The 22,534-nt window shown below is 41.7% G+C and overlaps 1 protein-coding gene across 11 annotated transcripts in view; it reads right to left on the bottom strand.

Annotated features, from left to right (window-relative positions):
* The window catches only part of elmo1 (engulfment and cell motility 1 (ced-12 homolog, C. elegans)), a 281,631-nt gene that overhangs the window by 167,282 nt on the left and 91,815 nt on the right, over window positions 1-22,534 (bottom strand). For all 11 annotated transcript variants that reach the window (XM_072560697.1, XM_072560695.1, XM_072560693.1 and 8 more), the window contains 3 exons: window positions 14,285-14,384; window positions 12,549-12,700; window positions 6,422-6,500 (listed from right to left, as the gene is read on the bottom strand). In XM_072560697.1, coding sequence (XP_072416798.1) covers window positions 6,422-6,500; window positions 12,549-12,700; window positions 14,285-14,384 — 331 coding nt within the window. The remainder of the gene's footprint in view (window positions 1-6,421; window positions 6,501-12,548; window positions 12,701-14,284; window positions 14,385-22,534) is intronic.

Here is a 22,534-nt window from a genome sequence, read left to right as displayed (position 1 = left end):
GGGTTTTTTGGTTTGGTGATGTCATTTCCTGTGGTGAAGTCACTTCCTGTTCCTTTTCTCAAGGGGTGGTAGATGGGATCTAACTCGATGTGTTTGTTCATAGAGTTCTTGTTGGATGTCAATACTGCTAGACTGTACACAACCTGCACATTAACAGGTTAACAACAAGCTGAACAACTAAATCCCTCATACTAACATATCAATTCAATCATAATTTATGTGCTTACTGTTTAGCTAATGAAGAAGGTCTGGTAAACATCTCAGCCTTTCTTATTAAAGGAAAATCAGCAGTCAACTGTACACACTGCAGCTCAGCAAAGCTCACCACAAAAATCAATTCCATTTGTTCTGCACTGAATGGTGTACCAACTTCAACCACCTCCAATTAATCAGAGCACCAACAATACATCAATATCGTTAAAGCTCCCCACTGCAATTTGCTTCTCTCACTTTCACCCAATTAGATTCATTCCAAAATGTTTGTGGAAAAACATTAAAAAGATAACGACATTGTTTACATTTGAGGAACTTTTGATTACCAGGGAAATCAAACTACCAGGGAAATGATGGACATAAAGTAAAAATCAATCTTCTCATTCTCCCTATCGATGTAGCTGGCATTTATACCTATTCAGTGCTTGAACAGTGAAGCTGATTCATGAATTTTGAAGCTGCCAGTAGAGGACCAGGAAATGGTCAACTTTCCATTGTTAACCAGTTTTGTAAGGTTTCAACTCCTACCAATTGATGGTGCAACAAACTGTATCATAGCAAAAATAAAAGCAAATGATCAAATATCAGAAGAATCTTACTTTATCCTTGTATATTAGGCTGAAAATTTCAAAAGAAGCAATTAAAGAATAGTGAGATATTTAAATTCATAGCACCATGCAGTAGAGGAGACTACCATCTAGCTTATGTACTTGTGTCAACTCATTGAAAGAGCTGTTTAATAAGTCCCATGTCCACATTCCTTCTTCATTGTTCTGCAAATTTTCCCCAGTAGCCCTTTGAATGTTTTGACTGCATCTACTTCCACTCCTCCTTTTCGAAGCATTCATAATTCGCTGCAGAAAAATAATTCTCATCTCACCCTCTGGTTATTTTGCCATTTATCTTAAATTTATGTCCCCTGCCAGTGGAAATAGTTACTCCCTATTTATCAAAACCTCTCAGTTTTGCCAGTCTTCCAATTCCTTAATTCAACTTTTCTCTTCTGTTGTCCATTCTTCTTCTGCCTAGTTTCTGTCCTTTTTGTTTACCTAATCTATCATTTATTTCTCTGGCTTCTATTTTTATTTGAGCTTTAAATGCTTTCTTTCTTCTTGCTCCAATGCAAGGGCTTGGGGCAGCTAATGATTTAAATCATTAAAACAATCAGCTTAAAAAGATAAGTCTCTGGTTGAAAGTAGGGTGACAGGCACAGCCACATCTTGATCTAATTCTGAAACTTATTTAAGCATCAAACTGAGATGGAAACAACACTCGCACCATTTGTCATGAGGCCAGAGGGAAGAAGTGCCACAGTATAAGTGCCAACGATGTCCTCCTTATTTTAGCAACTGCAGTCATAGTTATTAAAATATGGATGCTCCTATTAGCCTCAACATTCCTCAGTTCTTGTAAAGCAAAGGTAAAAACCTTGTTTCTCCAGATTTTAAACAGATCAAAATATTCCCAAAAATAAACAACTGGAAGAAACCCAAATTTCAAGGCAGCAATGAATAACTAACAGAAATTTACAAATGTGTTATGTCCCTGAAGTAGCTTAGAAAAGGCCAACGAATCCAGCTGTGTTGTGTGGGACATCAATAAAAAATTGCTCAGCAGCACTTCAAAGTTAGATTCAGTGAGGAGGCTCTGGAAACATTGGTGAAAACAGCTATGGATAGACAGAAGCAGGATTGCTTGGTGGACACAGGCAACAACTACTTTGAAAAATACATTATTGTCAATGGGGCCATCAATATGAGTGTATAGAGTATGGATAAGGTCAGAAATCTAAATTCAGGCACAGCATAACTATGAAAACAGGGCAGTAAATGCAGGACTGAGGACATTGTTCTTAAATGCGCACAGTATATGAAACAGGTAAATGAGCTTGTAGGAGAGGCAGAACTTGGCGGGTACAATGATGTCGGTATCACAGAGACATGGTTGCAAAGAGATCAGGGCTGGTAATTAAATATAAGAGAATACACATATGTCAAAAGGACAGATAGCTTGAAAGAGGGGGCAAGGTTTCTTTGTTAGCAAATTAAATACAATTACATCAATAGCAAGAATTGATAGAGGGGAGGGCATAAAATCTTTGTGAATAGAATTGGGGAACCACAAAGGAAATTAAATCTGGATGAGAATTATGTACAGACGCCGAGCAGTAGTCAGGATGTAGGGAAGAAAATAAATCACCAGCTAGAAAAAGCAGTAAGAAAGGCACTACAGTGTATTACAATAATCAAGTGGGACTTCAGTATGCAGGTGGACTGGGAAAATCAGGTTGCTGGCAGATCCCAAGAAAAATAATTTGTAGTATATCTATGCAATGGGATTTTTTCAGACCAGCTTGTGGTAGAGGCCATTAGGGAACAGGTCATTCTGGATTTGGTGATATGTAATTCGATTATAGAGCTTAAGGTAAAGAAATCCTGAGGGAGCAGCGACCATACTATGCTAGAATTCACCATGCAGTTTGAGAGAGAGAAGCTGGAATCTGATGTGACAGTATTATAATTGAGTAAAAGTAACTATAAAGACATGAAGGAGGGGCAGCCCAGAGTTGATTGGAAGGGGAACTTAGCAGGAAAGATGGTGGAGCAGCGATGGCAGGACCTTCTGGGGGAAATTCTGGAGGCAGAGCAGAAATTCGTCCCAAGGATGAAGAAACATGATAAGGCAACCATGGCTGACAAGGAAAGTCAGGAACAGTATAAAAAAAAAAGTAAAAGCATACAATGTGGTGAAGATTACTGGGAGGCTAGAAGATTGAGAAGCCTTTAAAAACCAGCAGAGGATAACTGAAAAAGTGTGTGTGGGGAGGTGTGAGAGAAGATGAAATATGTGGGCAAGCTAGCTAGTAATATATTTTTAAAAACTGCATGAATGTTTTTGATACATAAAAGGTATGAGAGGGGCAAGAATAAACATTGGACTGCTGGAAGTAAGGCCGGTGTAGTAGTTATGGCGAGCAAAAAAAATGGTGGAGGAAGTAAACAGGTACTATGCACCAATCTTCAGAGTAGAAGACACCAGTAGTATGCCAGAACTTCAAAAGAGTCGGGGCAGAGGTGTAGTGAACATCAGTAAGGAGACGGTGCTGACGAAGCTGAAAGGTCTGAAGGTGGATAAATCTCTCAGATTCGATGGACTACACCCCAAGGTTCTGAAGGAAATAGTCGAGGAGATTATGGAGGCATTGGTGATAGTCTCTTAGGAATCACTGGAGCCAGTGAGGATCCCAGAGGACTGGAAAATAGCTAATATAACACAAATGTAACGCACCTCTTTAAGAAGGGAGGGAGGCAGGCAGTAGATGGAAAATTATAGGCATGTCAAGCTTACCTCTGTCATTGGCAAGATTTTAGAGTCCATTATTAAAGATGAGATGGCAAAGTACTCAGAACTGCATTGTAAAATAGGTCTGAGTCAGTCGACTTTGTCAAAGGAAGGCCATGCCCAACAAAGCTGTTAGAATGTTTTGATAAGGTAACAAGCAAATTCGACAAAGCAGAACCAGTAGACTGATCTATTTGGATTTCTAGAAGGCCTTTGATTAGATGCCACACAGGAGATTGCTAAATAAGATAAAAGTCCACAATATTAGGGGCAAAGTACTGGCATGGATAGAGGATTGGCTGCCAGGCAGAAGGCAAACAGTGGGAATAAAAGGGGTCTTTTTCAGGATGGCAGCTGGTGATTAGTGGAGTTCCACAGGGGTCAGTGTTGGGATCACAACTAATCAGGTTATACATTAACAATCTGGATGAAAGAAGTGAGGGCATTATTGCTCAGTTTGCAAATGACACAAAGCTGGTGGAAGAACAGGTGGTGTTGGGAAAGTGGGAGACTGCAGAAGGACTTGGACAGGCTAGGAAAGTTGGCAAAGAAGTAGTAGATAGAATACTAAGTGGTAAGGAGTGAGGTTATGTGCTTTTGTAGGAAGAATAGAGGCATGGACTATTATCTAAATAGGGAAAGACTTCAGAAATCTGAAGCACAGACTTAGGAGTCCTAGTTCAGAATTCTATCAGTTGACATTTAGGGAGGCAAGAGCAATACCAGTGTTCATTTTGAGAGGACGAGAATATAAGAACAGAGATGTACTGCTGAGGCTGTATATGGCTCTGGTCAGACCGCATTTGGAACATTGTGAGCATTTTGAGCCCATATTCACAGAAGGATGTACTGGCCTTGGAGGGGCTTCAGAAGAGGTTTACAACAATGATCCATGGGATGGAGGGTGTATCATATGAGAAGCAGTTGAGGAATCTGGGTCTGGACTCAATGGCATTTAGAAGAATGAGAGGGAATATCCTTGAAATTTACAGAATGCTGAGGCGCCTAGATAGAGTGGGCGTGGTGAAGATGTTCCACTTGTAGGAGAGAGTAGAACCAAAGGGCACAGCCTCAAAGTGAAGGAACTCCCTTTTAAACTGAGGTAAGGAGACATTTCTTCAGTCAGAGGGTAGTGTATCTAAGGAATGCACTGCTGTAGAAGACTGTGGAGGCCAAGTCATTTGAGAGCCTTTAAGACAGAGATAGGTTTACGATTTATCAGAGGATCTAGGGTTTATGGGGAGAAGGCAGGAGAATAGGGTTGAGAAACATATCAGCCATGACTGATAGTGAAGAAGACTCAATGGGCTGAATGGCCTAATGCTACTTCTACATTTTATGGTTTTATGGTTAATAGGTGTCAAAGAAATTTGCCCAATAGGTCAGAGATCACAAAATACAGTTTGAAGTGAAGTGAAGTTGAGAAACAGTTTATTGCAAGCGATATCGCTGGAGGAGAAACTGACTAGGCTGACACAGAGTTGACAGTCTGCACAGGTAGATCAGAATTTCTCTTCCCAGAGTAGAGGATGAGACCAGTTTTTTTATGCTGCACAATAAGGCTGATTAAGAAATGGGAAACTATAATGTATCTGGAAATAGAGTAATCGAATTGCAAGGATGCTAATTGGAAAAGTTATCAGATAAACGTTCTGTTCCTTCACACAATGCAACATCCTGACAGTATCGATGGTTCCATTCCGCTTCACAGGTAGGTGTTAATATCTCTTCTGAAGTGGTGAGGTGCTTCCATTGTCCTGTTCTCGGAGCATGTCCTTCTTAGTGCCTCTCTGTCTGACCTGCTCTTTGTGTGGCTTTGGTATTGCTGGATTGTGAAACTGCCCTCGGGTCTTTGGGCTAGCTGTGGTGCTCTGTCCTTGTAGTGAGCTTAAAGTGTATTTCCTTGTCTGTGTGGGCTGTTTGATTTGGCTTGCGAGCCTGCTTGGGAATTCAGGGTGATTTTTAGTACAGTTTGGCCAATTTTGCTTTTGTGGGCCTATCGTGAGTTGGCAGGTCTTTTCCCACAATAGGAGAGATCAAATAATGACAGGTATCCTTCCTAAAAGGACATTAGTGAACCTTTTGTAGATTTTAAATGTGGCAATCTTATAGTTTTATGATTTTATTTTTACTGCTAGTCAGCCTTTGATTTACAGATTTTGAAATTGAGTTCAAATGCAGATATTGCCCTGAAATTTGATTTGGTTTTCTCTGATCTTTAGTCCATACTGCAGTCACCTTACTTAATACAAGAAATAGAAACAAACAAGGCATCAACAGCTGATCCATGAATTCAAATTCCTTGCTTCATAACCTCCGGTTTAAATTGGATAGATATCACGTAACTGAAGTAGGTGGCATAATGTTATAAAGAAAAATCAAGTGGGATAACAGATGAAAGGAATAGAAGAAGACCATTCAGCACCTAAAATCTTTTCCACCAGTCTGATCTATATTTTAAACCCCTTACATTGGTTTCATAATCCTTAAGGCTTTTGCCTGACCAAAATCTAACAAGGTCAACTCCTAACATTAATCCAGCTATGAAAGTAAAATGGCCATACAAAGTCTTACAATAATTTTAGCAGCTGCAAAACAAAGGCGATGAAGCAAATGTAAAAAGGGGAGATCAAATACACAGAAATCAGTAAATATCATCAAGACTTCGCTTGTATAACATAAAATAGTTAAAGTGGTGCAGGCCATACATTTTGAGTTGTATGCTGAGTTGATAATGAGAAGAGTCATTGACCAGTTCTGAGGTAGAGGACAAGCATTGCACACACATATACATGCATTGTAATTGCACCACACTTGACAACTGATGAATTACTGGATACCAGATCAAAGGATTCTGTATAAATACCTGTCTCTTGTCATCAGGGGCTTTAAGGAAGAGTGCATTTATCACCGCGATCGTGTAAGTCTGAATGTCAGGATCCGACCTTTTGTGACCAAAATAACACAAACAACATATTAACATGGAAGCATGCTGTTCGTTTGTACATTTCAAACAAGACCTAGGTCATTGATTCTACCAGCAATATTAAATCACAATGATCAGATTTACATCTGTGCACTCTGGAAAAAAATCCAATTGCTGGCTGTGAGCCAGATGAAAGGAAAGTGCCAGCTCTGCTTCTTGTTCATAAATCAATGCTGCTTTTCACAAGTGTCTCAACAGTTGAAACTTATTGTTTCTAACAACACTCCACTGTGGCCACAGTAAAGACACAATATATTTGACCCAGAAGTAAGAAGTGCCTCCTGACGGAAGATTTAATGCTTTTGGAAGGTTTTGCATCTCAGTCCTCATTATCTTTCCTATTGTTACAATAGGATTCTCAGTGCAATAATCTATATCCAATTTAACATCTTAAAGGACTTTACCTGGAGGGAATGGAAAACAGAGTCCGAGTCCAGGACAGAGGCCAATGCTTGCAGGCAGTGAGGCCTCGTGTTCTGAAGTCCATGGACTCAGTGGAAAAAGGACTATAACTTGAATACTTTAAAAACACTTTTTATTCTTATTCTGAACTACTTAAACTCAGTATTCCCACATTAGCCTATTTTGCTTTACTATTTTAATTACAGAGTCACAGAGCACGGAAACAGACCCTTTGGTCCAACCAGTCCATGCTAAACATAATCCCAAATTAAACCAGTCCCACCTGCCTGCTCCTGACCCATATCCTCTACCTGGGTACCCTGTGCCTAAGTTGGGGCTGAGAGGCAACATTATAAACTTTTTACTGCACTCATTCCAGTACACATGACAATAAAGGCGATTCTATTCTATTCTTCTATAAATTACAGATGGCAGGACACTGTACTACAGTACTAAACAATATACACGGATATATTTACTATATGTGTATGCAAAATTCAAAATTTAACACAATCTCTTTAAAAATAATATGAAGCTTAAAATGCGACACATTAGTTTGAGCACTCTAATTCAACTCTGTGTGATTTTAAGAAGGTACATATACTAAGAAGCACTTTAACTTCAAGTCCAACCTTATTTTAAATAGTTTTGGAAAATTATTATCAAGTCTCCTTACCAGTAAGAAGATCAGAGAATCACAGAGGACATTTAGCCCAGTATGCTAATGTTAGCTCTTTCACAAAGCCGTAGGTAAAAACAATGACTGCAGATGCTGGAAACCAGATTCTGGATTAGTGGTGCTGGAAGAGCACAGCATTTCAGGCAGCCTCCAAGGAGCAGCGAAATCGATGTTTCGGGCAAAAGCCCTTCATCAGGAATAAAGGCAGTGAGCCTGAAGCGTGGAGAGATAAGCTAGAGGAGGGTGGGGGTGGGGAGAAAGTAGCATAGAGTACAATGGGTGAGTGGGGGAGTGGATGAAGGTGAAAGGTCAGGGAGGAGAGGGTGGAGTGGATAGGTGGAAAAGGAGATAGGCAGGTCGGACAAGTCCAGACAAGTCACGGGGACAGTGCTGAGCTGGAAGTTTAGAACTAGGGTGAGGTGGGGGAAGGGGAAATAAGGAAACTGTTGAAGTCCACATTGATGCACTGGGGTTGAAGTGTTCCAAGGTGGAAGATGAGGCGTTCTTCCTCCAGGCGCCTGGTAGTGAGGGAGCAGTGGTGAAGGAGGCCCAGGACATCCATGTCCTCTGCAGAGTGGGAGGGGGAGTTGAAATGTTGGGCCACGGGCCGATGTGGTTGATTGGTGCGGGTGTCCCGGAGATGTTCCCTAAAGCGCTCTGCTAGGAGGCACCCAGTCTCCCCAATGTAGAGGAGACCGCATCGGGAGCAACGGATTCAATAAATGATATTAGCGGATGTGCAAGTAAAACTTTGATGGATGTGGAAGGCTCCTTTAGGGCCTTGGATAGAGGTGAGGGAGGAGGTGTGGCCGCAGGTTTTACAGTTCCTGCGGTGGCAGGGGAAAGTGCCAGGATGGGAGGGTGGGTTGTAGGGGGGGCGTGGACCTGACCAGGTAGTCATGGAGGGAACGGTCTTTGCGGAAGGCGGAAAGGGGTGGGGAGGGAAATATATCCCTGATGGTGGGGTCTATTTGGAGGTGACGGAAATGTCAGCGGATGGTTTGGTTTATGCGAAGGTTAGTAGGGTAGAAGGTGAGCACCAGGGGCGTTCTGTCCTTGTTACGGTTGGAGGGGTGGGGTCTGAGGGCGGAGGTGCGGGATGTAGACGAGATGCGTTGGAGGGCATCTTTAACCACGTGGGAAGGACTCCTTCTTTAGAGACGGCAATTTCCCTTCCCACGTGGTTAAAGATGCCCTCCAACGCATCTCATCTACATCCCTGACCTCCGCCCTCAGACCCCTGGAGGCAGGAAACATATTTCCGCTAATGGGTGAGTGCCGAACCAGAGGACACAGCTTAAAAATAAGGGGTAGACCATTTAGGACAGAGATGAGGAGAAACTTCTTCACCCAGAGAGTGGTGGCTGTGTGGAATGCTCTGCCCCAGAGGGCAGTGGAGGCCCAGTCTCTGGATTCATTTAAGAAAGAGTTGGATAGAGCTCTCAAGGATAGTGGAATCAAGGGTTATGGAGATAAGGCAGGAACAGGATACTGATTAAGGATGATCAGCCATGATCAGATTGAATGCTGGTGCAGGCTCGAAGGGCAGAATGGCCTACTCCTGCACCTATTGTCTATTGTCTATAATCCCTATTGTCCCGAAGATGTTAACCATTCAACTTTTGTTTTTGTTTCCACTCAGCCACAGTCACTTTAATCCATAAACTGGAATTTTGCTAACATGTTTATTGTGTGATCCTTTATGAATTAACTTCTTAAAGTCCATAAACGCAACATCAATTGCAATGCCCTTATGAGCCCCTTTTAACACTTTTTGTATAATTTGCCACTAACAAATTCTTGCTGGCTTCCAATTATTCGCCCATACTTTACCAAGTGCTAATTAATTTTTTAAGACATTCACAGGATATAGTAGTCACTGGTAAGGCCATCATTAATTGCCCACCCCCAGGTACTCTTGAGAAGGTGGCAGCACCTTCTTCAACTGCTGCAGTTCAATTACTACAGTACCCACAGTACCATTAGTCGGGGTGGGGGTGGAGGGGGAGGGGGGGGAGGTGGTGGGGGGGATAGAGTTCCAGGATTTTGACCCAGCAACGCTGAAAGAATAATTATTTAGTCAGGATGGTGAATGACTTGGAGGGGGACTTGCAGGTAGTGGTGTTCTTAGGTATTTGCTGCCCTTGACCTTCTAGATAGTAGTGGTCGTGGGTTTGGAAAGTCTAAGAAACCTAAGTGAATTTTTGTACCAATTTAATATCTCTGAAAAAGATGGCCTCACTATTAACATTAGTCTGGCAGGTGGGCGCTGGCTTCCCTCCATCTTTTGAAGAGATGTATAACACTTGTAACTCACCCAACCTCTGGCACCACTCTCACATTCAAGGAGGACGGAAAGATTGTGGGCAGCTCTTCCGCTATTTTCATGCTTAGTTCCCTCAGCAACCTTGGATGCCTCCCAACCAGACGGTCACTTTTTTTAATTTGTCGTACTTTCTGGCTTGTGGTTCAACACTCAAATGGAAGCTTCTTGACTGGCACTATTTTAATGAAGCTTTAATGAATAGTTCCATTTTAAACAGTACTGCTAACCATACTGTTTTGCCCTGGATAACAATGCAAAATGCTAGTTTCTTACATGAAAATGCTGAAAAAATAGAATATTTAATCAGGATACCCAAGTCCTCCAATTTCATTCACCGCCTTTCACCAGAGAGCTTATAACCAGAAAGGATCACGGTTCTTCAACTACTGAAAGACCATGAAGTGTAACTTAAAAAGAAGGAATCTTATTTTCAGGAGGTAGTGTTTTGTATTCCTGTGTCAGAAATGCCCTTCAATTCCAGGTTTCCATCAATTTCTACCTTTTGTTCACCCAAAGAAAGTTTTTGAAAATGTTATTTTTCAGCATTTGACCCATTACAGCTAAAACACAACACTGAGAAGAGAAGCTGTAAAGAGGCCAGAAGCCTTCCCGTGGGGATCAAATGATTTATTGGATGAAGGCTCAAGTATACAGTTCTTGGAAGCTATGTTTTGGTTGTACTGACAAAAGGCTGAAGCAGATTGATCATTCACCCTCCCAAACACAACTGGAGTCTGAATCACAGAACATAGGAGGAGGCCAATTCAATTGTCTGTGCCAAATCTTTGAAAGTGTTGGTCAAGTTATTCTGTTCCTCTCTCTTGATCCATTGCCCTACACATTTCCCCTTTTCAAGTATATACTTAGCTACTCAGCAATATTTGAATCTACTTTCACCTTACTTTCAAACTCCTCAAGCTGTTTGCCCAATTAATTTAAATCAGAGTCCACTGGTTGTCAATTCTTCTGCCAGTAGAGATAATTTTTTCCTTTCTAAAGGCCAACAGAATTTTAAAGTCTATGAAATCGCCCGTTCACCTTCCCTGCTGTAACTCATTTATTTAATGCAAACTGCTCAGCTTTAACACAGGAACATAGAACATTCTGCAAACCAGTAAACAATTGGCCTGAAAAACATAATAACAAAAACAAAATTCCACTCAAGGCTTCTGGATACTGTTTTCCATAAAATACAGGGACCAAAATTGAGCATATTTTCCAGGGCTCCTGTGTTTTTCATACTCATCAGATAACTTCAGAACCAGCTCTCTTACACAGAATTTATAATACCTCCTTTGCCAACAGGATAAAAACTATAATTTTCTGGTACCTGCCCCTGCTGAATCTTACCAGAAATCAGTCAAGTTTTTTTTTGGCAAATTCCATGAGCCCTGGCATGTTTTCTCACACTATCTTCCCAAACTTGCCTCATGCCTCTACGGTGCTCCACTCATTGTATTCCCTTACTTGTCGTAGGCAGACAAAATTGCCACTGTTGGATCCTCCCTAGATTCCTGGCACTGACACCATCTTTAAAGCTCAGCTATGCACCTTGTCAAATGCTGACAGCCCAATGCTGCCCTACATGGTTTCTATCAATCACCCCAGCATGCCAACAAGAACCTGGAGGCACGTGTGATCACTTCCCATAGTGTGTGCCCTGAAATTTCAGTGACTGTTGTCCAAGATGGAGGACTGAGGTAGCAAGCAGCGAGCTGAGTGATTAGATTGCTATTCTGAATTTCATGTCAGAAACTATTGCCAACTAGTTTCTATCTGGTGAGTGGGAGATTGAAAAATTGCAGATCGATGAGGTGAAGTGATGTAATAACCAGGAAGTTATTATGTATCAATGCATGCAAACAGACCATTCACTGCTCACTCGTGAGAATCTCATCTTGCTGTTCAACACTTAGGTGGAAAATGGGACATTTTGCTCTCAACATTGGGAAACTCATTACTAATCTCTCGTTATTCTGTCAATTTTTACCCACCAGTCCCCACTTCATTCAGGGACTGGAAGATTCTATCTACCGGTGGAATCTCCACAGATGCTGGCAGACCTGAGTTTCTCAAGCACTTTCCGTTCTGTTTTTAATTTCTGATCTCCAGTATCCACAGTATTCTGATTATATTTCAGAATGCGATCATCTAGCCTTACTAGATTTACCAGTGTGTATGTTCATCTCATGATATCAGCATTTCTTTCATTCTATTCCTCTATCTGAGCCTAACCTTAAATACACATTTTTGCTACCTAGCTCAACTACCTGCATTGGGGGTGACTTACATATTTCAAGTTTAATGGATATATTAGTGGCAATCTTATATTTATAAACATTAATTTCACAATCTCCCCATTGGCGCTAACATATTGATGTCTGACCTATCAAATGTGTTCATAATTTTAAAAATCTCCCATCAGCACTTATTTTTCATAAAGAAAAGAATCTAACCTATTCCACTTGCATTGATACTTATGATCACAACGTAAATGATTTTGTATTTTCTCGAGTTTCTCCACATTTTTTCTGTAATATGTAGTCAACGCATACCATACCAATCTGGCACAACATCTTATTTACATTCCGAGGACTTACCCTTGTAGATGTGGCATTAGCTGGCCAATAGTGATCTCTTGTGCCACCTTCTGGTAGAGATCATAGCTGTTCAATACCATTGATTCCAAGATTGCTAGCGACCGTTGTAATACTGATACATCCGTGGCAGATTTGTTCACATAACTTGCTATCTGTATATTTAAAAAAAAAAATTTTACTTTTAGCCTTAAATTTTTTGGAAAGACATTGCTGCCCCACACAGGGAAATAACCTTATATCCCTTACCGTTTCTCAGATGTGATGTACTGAACACAAAAGATTCTATGAAGTTGGTACCATCAGGGCTGATACTGCACCAATTTTCTTTTATTTAGTTGAGAGTTGGGGGGGAGGGGATGGGGAGGCGAAGGGAGACTCCGTCTATTTGAGACTATTTTACACTTAGAGATTTACAGATTTTTGTTTTAAATTTGCCCATTCAAGCCAATCAGTAATTTGGGATTTTCAATTTATTAAAAAAAAAGTACCGGCTACAGCAGAAAAAAGAACAGATGTTTTCAACTGCTGCTTCAACATGTTTATTTTTTCTTCATTTTGTTTTCTTTGGTGGGAACAAGTGGAAAGGTGGAAATTGATTGTTCATAATAGGCATTAAGAAACAAATCAAGAATATGAAATGGAACACACAATTATATTTGGAGAAACATATGTACGCTACTGCCATCGTTGGATATCAATTCCGACAAGACAGTAACGAGGTTTCCTCAGAACAACTCCCTCCATCTGTTTCTATTCTGTAAAAATGCCAACTTTACAGCCCTTATTCTCTAAAGAATCCAAAAAGCTAAATCCATCTTAGCCTTGAACTTTGATGCTGGTGGTGGCTCAGTTGGCAGCATGTTCACATCTGCATCACAAGGTACCAACTGAAGTCCTATTCCAGGTCTTCAGCATAAATTCAAGGCTGTCAATCCAGTGCAGTTCTGAGAAAGTGCTGCACTGTCAGGGATACCATTTTTCAGATGGGGCATTAATCACCCTCTCAGATCCCATGGCACTATTTCAATGTTGTTCTGGGTACCTTGGCTATTATTGATCCCTCAATCAACATTGCCAGAAAGGTATTTTATCAAATTGCTACTCATGACAGCTCACTGTCTGCATATTATTAAAGTAAAATGGACAGACACACTTCTTTGTAATCCACGCGTCTTCACTAAACCACAACCATTCCATTTGCCTATTTTTTGTGCTTGTCCACTTGCTTTTGGTGTTTTTACAGAATAGAAACAGATTAGATTAGATTAGATTACTTACAGTGTGGAAACAGACCCTTCGGCCCAACAAGTCCACACCGACCCGCCGAAGCGTAACCCACCCATTCCCGTACATTTACCCCTTTACCTAACACTACGGACAATTTAGCATGGCCAATTCACCTGACGTCACATCTTTGGACTGTGAGAGGAAACCGGAGCACCCGGACGAAACCCACGCAGACACAGGGAGAACGTGCAAACTCCGCAGAGTCGCCTGAGTCGGGAATTGAACCCGGGTCTCTGGCGCTGTGAGGCAGCAGTGCTAACCACTGTGCCACCATGCCGCCCACAGATGGAGGGAGTTAAGATAAAGATCTGACATGATCTAACTGAATGTTAGAACAGGCTTGAATGGCTGGATGACCTACTCCTATTCCCTTGCTCCAAAATACTGTACAGCTGTGCCTTTCCTGTCTCTCACTTCGTTATTTCAAACCATAACAGCCAGCACAGTACCTTTTTGATGAAAGCCACAGAGAATGTATCCCAGGAGACAATTCCATGGTCCATGAGCTCAACGAATGCAGTCAATGTGAATGACAGCATATCCCCAAAGCTGAAAGAATAAATGATGTACAAGTCAGTTCAAGATGCCTGAACTCAGACCACAGGGGAATTTCTCTCAAGTTGTTTCTGCACTGCAAGAAATTAGGCACAGGTATACAACAGAAGAAAGCCCTACTGGTACCATAACAAGCCCTACATGGTACCGTAGATGTCAGAAAGCAAAGAGCATATGGGTAGCTGCAATAAAAAATGAACAAATTAAATTATGCCAATAACTCAATACACAGCAGTGCAATAATCTGAAAGGAAGAAGTATTAGTAGAAATTGTGCAGTGCAGCCAAGAGACCATCATGCAATTCCCATGTGCTGGGTTATGGAACTCCCAGATTAGATAAGCAACCAACTTCATCCACATTTCCAGCTTTGTCAGGGACTGTGTTATCCATCAAGAATTACCATTTCTTTTCTAGAAAACTGTTGGAGTAGGGACTCTAGATTAAAAAATAAGGAATAAGTTCATGGAAGAAAATATTTTCTGAACCACGAAGCATGACTTTAGTGAATGCATAGAAAATTGAAAATTGCCTGGTGTTAATATGTTACCTGTTTTTTGGAATTACAGAAACTGTGTACCAAATTTATTCCGTCTCCAGTTCTGTAATTAATTATGCGTCATCATCCTGTTTTACATAAGGTAACTATAATGTGGACCGACATCTATCAGCTGAGTTCACATGATAACTTAAATGCCACTGGCACAGATTCTACACTCAAATGGACTAATGTAGGATCTTCTAGTCATTCACCAGTAAAATGTGTTTGATCCTCTCCTCATGGTTAAGAGAATTAACTCCACAGCATCTGGATCAGCATATTATTGACTCCAGTTTCAGGATAGCAAAAACATGCTCTGTACTATTTGCATCAATAGTATCCAATCAAGGTGAAACATTTTGGCTGCACTTTTATTTTGTAATGCAGTTCCATTAGTCACAAGTATTCTGTAAAAACTAACAAAGATCAATCAGATCAAAGACTGATCAATCTATTTTTAAGAAATAAAAAGCATAGAATGGGCAAAATGGAAAGATGCTGGGAGAACTTCCTCGCAATTTCAGATAATGCCATGGTATCACCTGAAACTGGCAGACCTGTCCTGGTTTAATATCATACTGGCACTGTACCAGCTTAAACACTTGAAGTAAAGTACTTGAATCAATTTTGGAGAAACAATTTCTAAACAGCAGAGTCATACAATCCTCACCAATCATAACTTTCAAAACAAAAGGATCCATTCACGAAGCAGTGTTTTAAATGCATACGAATTGCACCGTTCATGTATCATTTATTTTCCATTTCAACTTGGAGACCATCATTTGATCATCTCGTGTTCACTATTACACTTTTATGCACACAATGGCATTCTACTCACCTTTCATAATGACAATCATATACAGACTAAACCCCACATTTACTGCTTTCCAGATTCTCTTCACTTCACATTACAAAAACAAAACAAACTCACAGTCTCATCCTCCTTCAATGTCTTTAGAAAGTCTTTCTTTAAGACCCTATTCCAGTGGCCCTGTAGTGTCTCACCTAAGTGGTCATTGTCTGCACAAGAGCCCTAATTGTTGATGCCAATTGAAAGGTAAGAATCCTGCATGCAAGCAAACCCAGGCAGTTCCCTAATCGGATTATTCCCTTTAGCATTGCAAGGAAACTTGAACAACAATCAAGAAGAGGCACCTGAGAAGGGATTGTTTTCAGCAAAATAGGGAAGAAGCAATGAGACTAATTGAATAATCTGTTCAAAAAGGTGGGGGTGGTGGTGAGGGGTGGGTGGAGAGCAGGACATATCGTTTTGGTGGTGGGGTCAGATTGCAGGTGGCGGAAGTAGCATTGGACTTGGAGATGAGTGGATGGGATGGGAGGACCAGAGGGTTCTACCATGTTGTGGTTGGAGAGGCTTCGTTTGAGGGCAGACGTGCAGGAAATGGAGGAGATGCAGTGAGCACACTTTGATCATGGGGGACAAGAAATTGCAGTCTTTGAAGTCGGAGGACATCCAGGATGTCCTGAAGTGGAATTACTCATTTTGGGAGCATAAACGGTGGAGCCAGAGGAATTGGGACTCTGGGATTACATTTTTGCCGGGGGTGGAAGATGATGTAATTAAGGTAGTTGTGGAAGTCAGTGGTTCTGTCATAGATGTCAATGCAGAGTTGGCTGCTGGAGATGGAATCAGAGAGGTCCAGGAAGGAGAGGGAGGTATCAAAGATGGTCCAGGTGAATTTGAGGTCAGGGTGGAAGGTGTGGGTGAAGCAGATGAACTGTTTGAGCTCCTTGTGGGAGCACAAGACAGTGCCAATACAATCATCAATGTAGCGGAGGAAAAGGTGTGGAATGGTGTCTACGTAGGTGCGGAAAAGGGATTGTTCCACATACGCTACAAAGAGGCAGGCATGGTTCGGACCTATATGGCTACCCATGGCCATGCCACTGGTTTGAATGAAGTGGATTGAAAAGGAAAAGTTGCTAAGGGTGAGAATGAGAGTGTCTGTGGAGGGGGTCTGTGGGAGTGAAAGAAATGGAGGTGTAGAGAGACCAGATGGTGAAGATAAGGTGTTGGGGACTGAAAGTTGTGGAGAAGGTAGATAGCATGGGTGATGTCCCGAACATAGGTGGGGAGTTCCTGAACAAAAGGGGACAGGACGGAGTCAAGATAAAAGGAGACGAGTTCAGTAGGACAGGAGCAGGCAGAGAAGATCAGTTGACTGGGGCTGTGAGGCTTATGAATTTTAAGGAGAAGACAGAAACGGGCATGGGGGGTTGGGGAACTATGAGGTTGGAGGCTATGGATGGTAGGAGGAGGTGTGAGCAAGTTGGCGTGTGGCTTTGGTGAGAAAGAGATTGGTGCGCCAATCTACCACTGTGTCTCCCTTGTTAACTGGTTTGATGGTGAGGTTGGGGTTGGAGTAGAGGGAGCGGAGGACCACACATTCAGATGGGCAGAGGTTGGAGCAGGTGAGAGGCGTTGATGTCGCAACGGGATTGGAGATGAAGAGGTCAAGGTAAGGTAGGAGGCCAGGACGGGGCCTCCAGGAGGATGGAGTTTGTTCGAGGCAGGAGGAGGTGCATCGGAGAGTGGGTGGAATTCATGTTTGAACAAGTAGGCATGGAAGCGGAGGAAAAAGTGTTTGACATATAGATATGTGCGAAATTTGGGCAGAGTGGAATGAAGGTAAATCCTTTGCTGAGGACTGACTGTTCGTCCTCATTGAGGAAGAGCTTGGGGGTTGGTAAATATCCGGCTGGGCTTGGAGCTAGGGCAGAGTGTTGAGCTGGGGTTGGGAGTGGGGATGGAGATTGTCTCTGGGGTGGGTATGTGTGTGGGAATGATCAGGAGATTGGCGGTGACATCCACGGTTATGTGATCAGCAGCATCAGTGGAAGTGTCGATGTCAGCACGAAAAGGCACTATTTTAGGATGAGTGCATAAGACAACTTCACTAACATGGCAGCAGAGTATTCAACCTTCCAGCCATATTAGCAAACAACACCGGATTGATGACAACCGACAGATGGTGTACAAAGATGTGCTAATTCAAGAACTTGCCATATAATATCATCAAGAAGTTGGCTGAACTTCCATGGAGGGTCTCAACTTGAAAAAGACTGAATTTGTTAATGAAAGGTTCCTTTCAAAATCAAATAGTCAAGATCATCAGTCCAGCAGTCCACACTTATCTACTCAACATTTTACATTTATCTAGACCAAAGAGTGAGATCTTGAAACACGAACAATTGATGTTCTTGCCCTCAATAAATTACCTGAACTCATCCCATCCTAATGCAGACACCTTGATTTTATTTGATAACATGCCATTATCATGCAAATTATAATATAATTAATCCATGGAAATCACATGGACAGACAGTCCACTATTCTCAATGAGAATCAGAGATCAAACCAAAGGCTGCACATATTTACCACCCACTAGCAACATTGCCAACCAGTGACCTAACGAACTTTAACTGCCCAGTGTTCTATATCAGTCTTTCCATCAAGTGGGGCTTCCAAAAATTAGCAGTGAACAAGTAGGAGACTAGGTGCTACCCTCAGCTATTAGTTCTTCCATAATGTCAAATAGCCAGGTAGCTTTCTTTCTACTGGACCGTTGCTACGTCACCATTAAGAGAAAAAAGACTTCTCCCAGGAGACCCTAAAGAACTTTTCCTTATTCACAACACCAACCCATACATGTAGGAATCAAGATGTGAAGAGCAGGTCAGAGGCTAGGAATCCTGCAGTGAGTAACTCACCTCCTGATTCCACAAAACCTGCCCACTATCTCCAGGGCACAGGTCAGGAGTATGATGGAATACGAGAGTTATTTTCATCACTCAACCACTTGGGAGTTGTACTGTCGGATGCCAGGGTCTTAAAGCTCTGGAAATTCCCCTCTCACCCTCACCACTTATCTACCTTACTTTCTTCCTTTAAGACACTCTTTAAATCTTATCTCTTTGACCAAGTTTTTGTTTGGTGAACTTATAAATCTAAATGGATCAGTGCAATAATTTGTCTTATAATGATCCTGTGAAGTATCTTAGGATTGTAGTTGTCAGGCTTTGTGGCCCATCTTACAAAAACTGTTGAGAATACAATCCAAAGAGTACCACTAGCCTGAATGACACACAGCCATTTTGCTCAAACTCACAAGCCACCAAAAGCATTCTGCGTTGCTACAGGAAAGACTGAGTGGCATCTCAATCCCAGGAGTGAGAGAAATATCTGGAAGAGTTTGATATCACTCCTGACCCAGACACTGCATCAACCCTCTAGGGCTCCCTAGAGAGAGACAAGATTTAAAAGGGACCTGAGGGGCAACATTTTCGCACAGAGGGTGTTGTGCATATAGAACGAGCTGCCAGAGGAAGTGATAGAACTGGGTACAATGATACTTAAAAGACATTTGAACAGGTACATGGACAGGAAAGGTTTAGAGGGATATGGGCCAAACACAGACAAGTGGGACTAGTTTAGTTAAGGGAATCTGGTTGGCATGAACAACTTGGGCCGAACAGTCTGGTCCTGTGCTATATAACTTGTATGGCTCTACAATGGCAAAATCGCCTTCAATGATGGGGATAGAATAGCTTAAACCTGGATTTCACATGCTCCATCAGGAAATTCTAAAACTTGTTTCACCAACTTTACAAGGATGTTGCTAGGGTTGAAGGGTTTCAGCTATACAGAGAGGCTGAATAGGCTGGCACTATTTTCCCTGGAGCATCAGAGGCTGAGGAGTGACCTTATAGAAGTTTATAAAATCATGAGGGGCATGAAATGGTGAATAGCCAAGGTCTGTTTCCTGGGATGGGGGGAGTGCAAAACTAGAGGGCACAGGTTTAAGACAAGGGGAGAAAGATTTCAAAGGGACCTAAGGGGCAAAGTTTTCACAGAGAGGGTGGTGTGTGTATGGAACAAGCTGGCAGAGGAAGTGGTGGAGGCTGGTAAAACAGCAACACTTAAAAGGCATTTGGAGGGGTACATGAATAGGAAGGGTTTGGAGGGATATGGGCCAGGTGGTGGTAGGTGGGACTAGATTGGGTTGGGATATCTGGTTGGCATGGAGGAGTTGGACCAAAGAGTCTGTTTCTGTGCTGTACATCTCCATGACTCTATGAATGTGGTTTTTATTGCCAGGGGATGGAGTACAGAAAAAAAAGTCTTGTTACAATTGTACACAGATTTGGTGTGACAACACCTGGCATATTGTGTGCATATTTAAGAAGTGATGCACTTACATTGGGAAAATTCAATAGATTGGTCCCGGGTTGAGAGGGTTGGCCTATGGTGAGATGCTGAGTAAATTGGGTCTATATTCTCTGGATTTCAGAACAAACAGTGATGATAGAATTCAAATGCCAATTACACTAAATAGACTTTACAAGGCAGGCATGAGAGATTGCTTCTTCTCACTGGGAAATTTTGAGTATGTGGGCAGTCTCAGGATAAGAGGTTAATAATTTAGGATTGGAATGATAAAAAAAAACTTTTCATTCAGAGCTGTGATTATTTGGACTTGACTAGCCCAATGGGTTATTCATGCTTCCCCTTAAGAGTATATTTAAGTTTGAAATTGACTGGTCTTTAACCAAATCAAATGATAAGGGGCATGGGCTAGAAAATGGAGTTGAAGCAGATCAGCCAAACTTGTGTTGAATAGGGCAGGCCTAAGGATTCATATGATCTGCTCCTACTCCCATATCATATATTTGAAAGGGTTTTTAGTGAATCAAAGGACTTTTTATGATCAGTATCTGGAATAGATGCAAGAGTCATTTCAGAGATGCTGTAAGATGGGAAAAAGAAACCTGGACAATCATTCTGGGCATTTTGACAGTTTTCTACTTTTTCAGTCACTGTATCATTACATTCAGCAACAATGTGTCTTACAACAAAATGACTGCAGGGCATTTAACAAAATAAATTATCTGCCAAATTCCACATACCTTTATTTCAAATGCTCCAAGTGGGCTCCTCATCAACATAAAAGCCAGTCCATAAATCTATTTGATTCACTCCATTTGGTATCAAGAATGGTTGGGCACATGGGAAAAAGCAAACGTTATGCCCCTGACAACTCTGAGGGGAAGGTGCTGAAAACTGATGCTTCAGAACTAGTTACTCTTTTAGACAAGATCCTTCACAACACCCATAAAACTGGAATCTACCAAACAAATTGCAAAATTATCCAAGAAGAAAAACCGTTCACAAAGTGCGGGACAATCTCCATGAGCCTCCCCTCAATCACAAGCCCAGTGACAGATTTAGTCATTGACAATGTTTTAGACAAAAGTTGCTCATCAATCACGTCACTGATGATCATTTTAGATTCCTGCAGGAATATTCACCTCTAACCTCATTTCAGTTTTAGTCTATACATAGACAAAATAATCTGAACTCTGAACATCAAGACAGCGTTCATCAGCAGTGTGACATCAGAGAGCCCAGGTAAATTGAAGTCAATGGAAATCAGGGGAACATTCTCCACTGACTTGAATCCTACAAAGATAGAAGGTAAAGATAGGAACATTACTACAGATGCTCAAGTCAGTATCTGAGACCCAACCATCTTCAACCGCTCGAGTATCCTTTCCTCCAGCACAAGTAGAAAACTGGGGCTGCTTGCTAATGACTGGAGAGTCAGTCCCAATTGCAACTACTGTGAAAATCTTATAACTCAAAGACTGGAGAATATTGGCTTTAGGCCAATAAATGTCAACTAACATTCATACCACAGAGATGGCAGTCAATAAGAGAGTGGCAAACCATTCCCTGTGACATTCATTCGCATTGTTTGACTCTGTACCCCTGCCCTGCCAAACCTCACACCCCAATCAACATCTTGGGATCAACTCTAACCAGAAGTCTAATTGAACCAGTCAGACTAATAGTGTGGTAACCAAAGCAGGGAAGAAGTTGAATATTTTGGAAGCAGTGAGTCACCTCTTGACTTTGCAAAACCTGTCCACCATCTAACAAGTCACAAGTCAGGATGGTAATGAAATGTATACTATAATTATCTGAATAGCGTAACTCTAACAACACTCAAGGAATTCAACACCTTCCAGGATAAAGCAGTACTTTTCATCAGCACCCCAATAACCACTGCATATTATGATTGCATTGCACCATCCACAAGATACACTCTAGCAATTTCTCTAGAATCATCCATGTAACCCTGCATTTTCTCCATGGCTAATCCACTTAGCCTTCATATCCCTGGTTACACTGGCCATGCTAAATTGCCCAATCTATCCAAGCTGCACATCTTTGAACTGTGGGAGGAAAGTGGAGCACCTGGAGGAAACCCTCACAGACGTTAAACCTATGCTGGAATCGAACCTGCGTCCCTGGCGCTGTGAGGCAGCAATGCTAGCCACTGTGCCATCCACAAGTTCAAATGACATTGGTGATACCATCAACTGCAACTTCCCCTCCAAGATAGAGTATTCAGATTTGGAAATATCACTATTTTTCACCACTAGTCGTCCTCTGGGTAATGTAACTTTCAGTATGCAATATAAATATTTCTGATGAGAGCAACCCTTTGATCTTATGAATAAGAGTAACTTGGATATAAAATATTCAGCAAAATTATGATTCAGAAAGGAATTAGAGAAAA

Source organism: Chiloscyllium punctatum, chromosome 41 (genome assembly GCF_047496795.1).
Source record: "Chiloscyllium punctatum isolate Juve2018m chromosome 41, sChiPun1.3, whole genome shotgun sequence".
Taxonomy (NCBI): Eukaryota; Metazoa; Chordata; class Chondrichthyes; order Orectolobiformes; family Hemiscylliidae; genus Chiloscyllium; species Chiloscyllium punctatum.
This window is presented reverse-complemented; position numbering and strand designations above follow the sequence as displayed.